The 9,938-nt window shown below is 44.1% G+C and overlaps 1 protein-coding gene across 6 annotated transcripts in view; it reads right to left on the reverse strand.

Moving 5' to 3' along the window:
* Positions 1-378: 378 nt before the first annotated feature.
* The window catches only part of otud6b (OTU deubiquitinase 6B), a 61,570-nt gene continuing 52,010 nt past the window's right edge, over positions 379-9,938 (reverse strand). For 5 of the 6 annotated variants that reach the window (XM_085992688.1, XM_085992685.1, XM_085992689.1 and 2 more), the window contains exons 6-7: positions 2,872-2,978; positions 379-1,060 (exon numbers count right to left, since the gene is read on the reverse strand). In XM_085992688.1, the coding sequence (XP_085848814.1) occupies positions 976-1,060; positions 2,872-2,978 (192 nt within the window). In that variant the 3' untranslated portion in view covers positions 379-975. Of the gene's footprint in view, positions 1,061-2,871; positions 2,979-9,938 lie in introns of those variants that run through there. The other variant, XR_015078988.1, reaches the window with a different exon arrangement.

Genomic DNA, 9,938 nt, shown 5'->3' on the forward strand with positions numbered 1-9,938 from the left:
GGAATCTAGAACACGGGGTCACAGTCTCAGAATAAGGGGATGATTTAGAACTGAGATGAGGAGAAATTTCTTCACTCAAAGGGTGGTGAATCTTTGGAATTCTCTACCCCAGAGAGCTGTGGATGTTCAATCGTTGAGTATATTCAAGACAGAGGTCGATAAATTTTTGGGAACTAAGGGATATGAAGATAGTGCGGGAAGGCGGAGTTGAGGTAGAAGATCAGCCATGATCTTGTTGAATGGCGTAGCAGGCTCGAAGGGCCAAATGGCCTACTCCTGCTCCTGTTTATGTTCTTAAAACTGGAAAGACAACATTTTGTGATGGCAAGAAGTTGTTTCCGTTTCCTTTTCAAAAATTTGAATAGGACAGCTGAATAGTGAATTTTGAAAAATAAAGCTGGCTTCAAATGATTTTATTTAATCCACATAATCTCTGAAAATGATGTCTTATGCATCTTAAAAGAAAAATACTGAATCAACAGATCTTTGCAATCTGTATTTCAAGCACAATTTGTCTTAAAATTCAATGGCACAAAATATACAGTAAGCGTCACATGTTTGTGCTATAGCACTGAATAATAAATTGAAGTAAACTGCTGCAAATTCTAAACAACTTCCTTTTACTGAAAACTTAATGAAAAATGAAGTGATTGAGACAATCTATTGGGCTCATCTCCATTCCTTTTGACATCTGAAATTTTATTTGTCTCACTATGCACAGCATATACTGAACAGCAGGATCACTGAAACTTTTAACCCCGATGAACACATGCAGTCTTCATTCAGCTTTTATTACTGGTCTTCTCACAATTAAATGGTCTATCCAGGAACAAAAACTGGGATATGCATCATCATTCTCAAATTCTCCACATGAACTGTGCACAAAGTACAGTTTTCAGCTCAACAGAAAAAGTACAACATTGAGAAATTCAAATACTTTGATGTAAAAACTAAAATGTAAATGCTGATCAGTATTTAGCATCCATCTTCTGTAGCAGAGTCAGTTAATTGTTCTACAGAGTTATAATGTTCTCCTAAACCATATGCATGTCTCATGTACCTGTAAACGAGAAAAAAAGTATTCAATATAATATTAAGATTGTATGATATGAAGCAGTTTTACAAAGAATAAGCAACAGTCCCACTCCTGGCTGAACTCCTGACTGATTTTTTTTTGGCATTAACAACCCAATTGTTATAAAATAGCAAATCCTTTGACGAACTGTGACAATGCCGCAAGAGATTCACGGCTAGCAATTTAGCAAATGTTTTCAGTGTTCAAACTAATCTTTAATATTTGATCTGTGCTTACCCTGAAAGAATATGGTGTTTCCCTTTATATTAAAGCATTGAACTGTTTATAATTACAGTATTTAGATGGCTGTAGCATCTGTAGTTACATAAATGTACTTTATTGCTGATATTTGAATTCTGACCTGTCGAATTGGAGGTATTTAGGTCGGCATCTCTGATGCAAAATTTGGTTCCTTCTTATCCCAATGAGAAGTGCTCAATGTCAGCTTTGGAAGTGTCCACTAGTCAGAACATACTGTGCTGCCGTGTTAAACTATCAACGACATGTCTAACCTACAATTGTTTTTTTTTATTCATTCACAGGATGTGGGCATTGCTGGAAAAGCCAGCATTTATTGCCCATCCCTAATTACCCTCGAGAAAGTGGTGGTGAGCTGCCCGAGTGGCTTGCTAAGCCATTTCAGAGGGCAGCTAAGAGTAAACCACATTGCTGTGGGTTTGGAGTCTGACCGGGTAAGGACAGCAGATTTCCTTCCCTAAAAAACATTAGTGAACCAGATGGGTTTTTACAACAATCCGGTATTTTCATGCTTACTAGTTTTTAATTACAGATTTAGTTAATTGAATTTAAATTCCCCAGCTGCCGTGGTGGGATTTGAACTCATACTCCGGATCATCTGGATTACTAGTCCACTAAAATAACCTCTATGCTACTGTGCAGTATAAAGTCAGTTTAGGTCCATAGCAGGGAGTGGTGTGCTCAAGGCTGGGTGTGGGTGGCAACATTTTTATATAAAATTTATGAAAGGACAGGGAATAGGTAAATCAGAGGTAGGAAGCAGCAAGAGACCAGCAGAAAGTCAGGCCTGAAACATCAAGGGAGAAAGGGACTTCAAAAAAATACAACAAGGTCAGTTGGCTGAGGCTAGTGATGCTGGGATCAGAAATGTGATCTGTCGATAGCCCGTGATGTGCCAAGAAAAAAATTGAAAAAATAATTTTCAAACAATAAATTGGCCATGATTCGTTGCCATCTTTTTTTCCCCTCGAAGTTTTACTGGTTCCCATATAAAAGGCATTACACTGTCAGGTAACATTAACATATTGTGTCATCTACAGGCTAACAAGTATTGCAGGTAAATATAAACTGAAACTCATCAGCAGAGGTTAATATAGGGATATCAATTTGAAATGCAATGTTGTGAACCACCTACCAATTTTTTAATATATAGTAGATACAGGCGAGTCTGTTTTGCATGTAATTAATATTAATACCACTTTGTTCCTTATCTCAGCTGCACTGTTCTGAGCAGAGGCTTAGCTCTTTCTTGCAAGCAGAGGAAGATAATCATGTCCTCTTAGCACCCTTACAAAGTGGAAGCAATGTCATCCAGGCCTGCAGTTGCAGCAGCTGATCCATAGCAGTATTAGTGCAGCCCCGAGAACAGGCCACCTCCCTCTCCAATGCTGCTGTGTGACCAGGAAAGACAATTTTTTTTGAATAGGAATATCTGATCCTAGTCATCTTTTTTCAATTTGATGAAAAAAAAACCTACAATATTGCACAAGTATTATTGCAGTTGGTAGTAAAATCCCCATTAGAGAGTTTTCACTTACACGAGAACTATTGGTTTCCTTCCGAACTCTTCACCTATTGTAATTAGAGTAGAGTCTGCTTGTATAACCTCCACAGGCATTTTCAAAACCTGTGACAAAGCCCTCAACTGTAAGGAATTAAACAAATATTGAAGAACAAAATTAGATATTTCTATCATTTTGCAATTTTGAGTGCAACCCAAAAACATGATACATGTAGAGATTGTACGTGCAACCAGTTAGAATACAGTCCTTTCATCTTTGGGATTTGAATTTAATTCAGTCTAAACAGATGCAATATAGAGCTCACTGACTGGTTTAAAATAGTTAGAGCTAGACAAAATTGCTTGTTACCAACTATTAATGTCTGCTTGAAAAACATCATGACAGAAGCATTAAATGGTTTGGAAGATAGAGCAAAGTAGGAAGATTTTAAATTTCCACTTGAGTGAGGGCAGTCTTCCCAGCTGAAATGAAACAAGTACATGAATTGGCTCAGAGGAGAAGTGAAATTTATGGCATCACGATAAAGTAAAAATACAACCAAAGTCGAAGTAACAGGTAAAAGGAACCAAACCAATATTATGACTGGAACAGAGGCTCTGGAATTGCTGTACCAATTTAAATACTTGGAAAGCAAGACTGATCCTGGTAATCAGTGTGAAGGATGAAAGCAGAGCAAGAACAGCGCTGGCAACTTCAGCTTTGGAGAAGCTCTCTGGAGTTCTGAGATACTTATATGCACGTATCTTTTTTTCTCCCGCTTTTGCACAAGATATTATTCGAAACTACAGAAAGATGGCATGGACATACAAATACAGTTTTAGTGAAGCCCTTAAAGATTCCCTACGATGTGCAGGCCATCTATGTAGTAATAAGACATTATTGGAGCATCATAAATAGAATCCATCTGTGGAAATTAGAGCAGGACTGACATGTCACTCAGATGCTAACATAGAGGTAGAATTAAATCAATGAAGAGGTCTACTGTGACAACAATAGATGGATGTTAGCAGATTGACCGAGATGACAAGAATCAAGAAGAGAAGTGACAGAAGCCTCCCTGCTCTATTGGCTAACACAAGTCTATGAAATTAGTTTGGGTAGTATTTATAATAATGATCACAAGGCAAACTTGACTCTGAGACTAGGGTCGGACACAATCAATAGATCCTGTTCGGCTGATTTGGAATTCCTCATGGTAAGGTGCAGACCCTTCTACCTGCCTCGGGAATTCACGGCTGTTATCACGGTCTACATCCCACCACACGCTAATGCCAAACTAGCACTGAAGGACCTCTACAGGGCCATCAGCGAACAAACTGCGCACCCAGACGGAGCTTTTATCATCGCGGGGGACTTCAATCACATAAACCTAAAAACTGTACTACCGAAATTCCACCAGAATGTTTCCTGCCCCACAAGAGGGGAGAACACACTGGATCAAGTCTACACGAACATTGTAGACGCTTATAAGGCCATTCCCTGCCCCCACCTTGGGAAGTCTGACCACCTCTCCGTTTCTAGCCCCGGCATACAAACCGCTCATCAAAAGAGTGAGAACATCAGTGAGATCAGTGAAAGTATGGCCAGAGGGGGCAGTCTCGGAGCTTCAGGATTGCTTCGAACGCACTGATTGGGGCATGTTTGCCCATAATGACATCGAGGAATACGCATCTACAGTGTTATTCTACATTAACAGTTGCGTCGAGGTCGTCACGACCCATAAAAATATCAGGACATACCCCAACCAGAAACCCTGGATGAACAGAGAGGTCCGCTCGCTGTTGAAAGCACGCGACGCAGCATTTAAATCTGGCGACGCGGCGGCTTACAGTGCAGCTAGGACCAACCTAAAAAACGGTATCAGGACTGCCAAAAGGAAAGAGACACTGCGGATAGAGGATCATTTCCACAACAACTCGGACCCCCGGCGCATGTGGCAAGGCATCCAGTCCATCACTGACTACAAGAGCAAAAACACCAGCCCCCCGGTTAGCGATGCCTCCCTTTAGGAGGAGCTTAACAACTTCTACACTCGCTTCGACAGGGACAACAGGGAGCCGGCTACCAAAGCCTTGCCACCCCCGGAAGACCAGGTGCTCACTCTGTCGACCTCCGACGTAAGGGGTGTTCTACGCGGAGTGAACACACGAAAGGCTGCTGGACCGGATAGCATCCCTGGATGGGTACTCAAGGAATGTGCTGATCAGCTGGCTGATGTCTTCACCGCCATCTTCAATCTGTCATTGGCCCAGGCAGTAGTCCCTACATGCTTCAAGACCGCTACCATTATTCCTGTACCAAAACAAACGGCTGTGACGTGCCTGAACGACTATCGACCTGTCGCACTCACACCCATCATAATGAAGTGTTGAGAGAGACTGGTCCTGCCTCACATCAAAGCCAGTGTTCCCGCCTCTCTTGACCAACACCAGTTTGCCTATCGTGCAAACAGATCAACGGAGGATGTAATCACAACTGCTCTACACTCTGCACTGAATCACTTCGATGGTAAAGAGACCTACATCAGAATGCTGTTCATAGACTACAGCTCAGCATTCAACACTATCGTCCCCAACAAGCTGGCCACCAAACTCCACACTCTTGGCCTGAACACTTCCCTCTGCAACTGGACCCTGGACTTCCTAACAAACAGACCCCAGTCTGTCAAATTAGGTAACCACACCTCCCCCCCGCTGACCCTGAACACGGGGGCCCCACAAGGATGTGTGCTGAGCCCCCTCCTCTACTCCCTCTTCACCCACGACTGTGTGGCTGTTCATGGTTCCAACACCATCATCAAGTTTGCGGATGATACCACGGTAGTAGGCCAGATCACCAACAACGATGAGTCAGCCTACAGGGAGGAGGTCCAGCATCTCGTGAAGTGGTGCGCCGATAACAACCTGGCCCTTAACATCAAGAAAACCAAAGAAATCATTGTGGACTTCAGGAAGTCTAAAGGCGGAAGTCACACCCCCATCCACATCAATGGGGCTGTGGTGGAAAGGGTGGACAGCTTTAAGTTCCTCGGAGTCCACATCACGGAAGACCTCTCCTGGTCCCTCAATACCTCCTCTCTGGTGAAGAAGGCCCAGCAGCGCCTATATTTCCTAAGGAGGCTGAAGGGTTGTAACCTGTCACCCCTGATCCTCTCTAACTTTTACCGCTGCACAACAGAGAGCATCCTGACGAACTGTATCACAGTATGGTATGGCAGCTGTAGCTACTATGACCGGAAAGCCCTGCAGCGGGTAGTCAAAACTGCCCAACGCATTACCGGCACCCGGCTACCGACCATAGAGCACATATACCAGAAACGCTGTTTACGGAGGTCACGGACCATCATCAAAGACCCTACCCACCCCAGCCTGTTCGCCCTCCTGCCATCTGGGAGATGCTACAGATGCATTCGCACCCGTACGACCAGATTTAGGAACAGCTTCTTTCCCAGGGCTGCCATCCTACTGAACTCCACAAATAAACTCTAAAGCCTGCACATCTGCCAATGCACTTTATTATGGTTATGTTTATGTTAATGTATTACAAGCCAAATGTATGTTGAATGTTTAAATGTCTTAATCTAAATGTACACTCGGGAGCCGCAAGCCTACATTTAGTTGTACTGCACTTGTGCACTAACAATGACAATAAAGTTGATTATGATTAGGGTCCTGAATTTAAATAAAGGAAACTACGATGGTATGAGGCGCGAGTTGGGTAGCATTGATTGGGGAATGTCACTCAAAGGGTTGACGGTGGATAGGCAATGGAAAACATTCAAAGATCGCATGTAAGAACTACAGAATTTGTTCATCGCAGTTTGGCATAAAAATAAAACAAAAAAGGGGACTCAACCGTGGCTAACAAGGGAAATTAGAGATAGCATAAGATCCAAGGAGAGGACATATAAATTGGCCAGAAAAAGTAGTAAACCTGAGGATTGGGAGCAGTTTAGGATTCAACAAAGGAGGACAAAGGGATTAATTAAGAGGGGGAAAATAGAGTATGAGAGTAAGCTTTCAGGGAACATAAAAACTGACTGTAAAAGCTTTTATAGATATGTGAAGAGAAAAAGATTGGTGAAGTCAAGCGTAGGTCCCTTGCAGTCAGGGGAATTTATAATGGGGAACAAAGAAATGGCAGACCAATTAAATACATACTTTGGTTCTGTCTTCACAAAGAAAGACACCAACAACCTCCCAGAGATGTCAGGGAACATAGGGTCTAATGAAAGGGAGTAACTGATAGAAATCAGTATTTGTAGGGAAATGGTGTTAGAGAAATTGACGGGATTGAAGGCCGATAAATCCCCAGGGCCTGATAATCTACATCCTAGGGTACTTAAGGAAGTGGCCCTAGAAATAGTAGATGCATAGCTGGTCATCTTCCAAAATTCGATAGACTCTGGAACAGTACCCATGAATTGGCAGGTAGCTAATGTTACCCCACTGTTCAAAAAAGGTGGTAGAGAGAAAACAGGGAATTACAGACCGGTAAGCCTGACATCGGTAATGGGGAAAATGCTAGAGTCCATTATAAAAAGATGTAACAGCAGAGCACTTGGAGAGCAGTGACCGGATCGGACAAAGTCAACATGGATTTACAAAAGGTAAATCGTGCTTGACTAATCTACTGGAATTTTTTGAGGATGTAACTGGTAAAATAGATAAGGGAGAACCAGTGGATGTGATGTATTTGGACTTTCAAAAGGCTTTCGATAAGGTCCCGCATAAGAGATTAGCATGTAAAGTTAAGGCACATGGGATTGGGGGCAAGGTATTGACTTGGATAGAGAACTGGTTGGCAGACAGAAAGCAAAGAGTTGGAATAAACGGCTCTTTTTCCGAGTGGCAGGCAGTGACTAGTGGGGTACCGCAGTGATCGGTCCTTCAACCCCAGCTATTCACAATATATATTAATGATCTGGACGAGGGAACTAGATGTAGTATCTCCAAGTTTGCAGATGATACAAAGCTGGGTGGGCGTGTGTGCTGTGAGGAGGATGCCAAGAAACTCCAGTATGATTCGGACAGGTTGGGTGATTGGGCAGATGCATGGCAGATAACGTGGATAAATGCGAGGTTATCCACTTTGGTGTCAAAAACAAGGCGGCAGATTATTATCTGAATGGCAATAGATTGGGAGAAGGGGAAGTGCAACGAGACCTGGGTGTCCTTGTGCACCAGTCGCTGAAGGTGCAGCAAGCGGTTAAGAAGGCAAATGGTATGTTGGCCTTCGTAGCGAGAGGGTTCGAGTACAGGAACAAGGATGTCTTGCTGCAGTTGTACAGGGCCTTGGTGAGACCACATCTTGAGTATTGTGTGCAGTTTTGGTCGCCTTATCTGAGGAAGGATGTTCTTGCCATGGAAGGAGTGCAGCGAAGATTCACCAGGCTGATACCTGGGATGGCAGGAATGACAGGGCAGTGTCCTAGGCCCAACCATCTTCAGCTGTTTCATCAATGACCTTCCCTCCATCATAAGGTCAGAAGTGGGGATGTTCGCTGATGATTGCACACTGTTCAGCACCATTCGAGACTCATCAGATACTGACGCAGTCCGTGTCCATATGCAGCAAGACCTGGACAACATTCAGACTTGGGCTGACAAGTGGCAAGTAACATTCGCACCACACAAGTGCCAGGCAATGACCATCTCCAACAAACGAGACTCTAACCATCTCCCCTTGACATTCAATGGCATTACCATCGCTGAATCCCCCACTATCAACATCCTGGGGGTTACCATTGATCAGAAACTGAACTGGACCAGCCATATAAATACTGTGGCTACAAGAGCAGGCCAGAGGCTGGGAATTCTGCAGCGAGTGTCTCACCTCCTGACTCCCCAAAGCCTTTCCACCATCTACAAGGCACAAGTCAGGAGTGTGATGGAATACTCTCCACTTGCCTGGATGAGTGCAGCTCCAACAACACTCAAGAAGCTCGACACCACTCAGGATAAAGCAGCCCGCTTGATTGGCACGCCATCCACCACCTTCAACATTCACTCCCTCCACCACCAGCGCACTGTGGCTGCAGTGTGTACCATCTACAAGATGCACTGCAGCAACTCGCCAAAGCTCCTTCAACAGCACCTTCCAAACCCACGACCTCTACCACTTAGAAGGACAAGGGCAGCAGACGCATGGGAACATCACCACCTACAAGTTCCCCTCCAAGTCACACACCACCCTGACTTGGACCTGTATCGCCGTTCCTTCACTGTCGCTGGGCCAAAATCCTGGAACTCCCTTCCTAACAGCATTGTGGGTGTACCTACACCATATGGACTGCAGCGGTTCAAGGCGGCAGCTCACCACCATCTTCTCAAGGGCAATTAGGGATGGGCACTAAATGCAGGCCTAGCCAACGACGCCCACATCCCATCAATGAATAAAAAAAAGATTGGGTCGATTGGGCTTGTACTCGCTGGAGTTTAGAAGAATGAGAGGGGATCTCATTGAAACTCATAAAATTCTAACAGGACTAGACAGACTAGATGCAGGAAGGATGTTCCCGATGGTCGGGGAGTCCAGAACCAGGGATCACAGTCTAAGGATAAGGGGTAAGCCATTTAGGACAGAGATGAGGAGGAATTTCTTCACCGAGAGAGTGGTGAACCTGTGGAATTCTCTACCACAGAAGGCAGCAGAGGCCAAGTCATTAAATATATTCAAGAAGGAGTTGGATATATTTCTTAAGGCTAAAGGGATCAAGGGATATGGGGAGAAGGCAGGGACAGGGTACTGAATTTGGATGATCAGCCATGATCGCATTGAATGACGGAGCAGGCTCGAGGGGCCGAATGGCCTACTCCTGCTCCTATCTTCTATGTTTCTATGTTAGAGACCAAATAGCTAGATATCATTAAAAAAAAAACTCAAAGGGTCGAATGGCCTACTTCTGCTCCTATTTCTTATGTTCTCCTGGTCTTATAAAAGTAATTTCACTTAATCTATGTAATAACTAGCTGGGGGAGCCCGGCGTTGCCGAGGCTTTTTCGAGGGCATGTTGTTGTTGGAAGAGAGAGAGGGAGCGACTGTGGGGGGGAAGAGAGAGCGACTGTGGGGGGGTGAGAGAG

The sequence above is a fragment of the Somniosus microcephalus genome, chromosome 7 (genome assembly GCF_052327205.1).
Source record: "Somniosus microcephalus isolate GS21.2 chromosome 7, FLI_Smic_1.0, whole genome shotgun sequence".
NCBI lineage: Eukaryota > Metazoa > Chordata > Chondrichthyes > Squaliformes > Somniosidae > Somniosus > Somniosus microcephalus.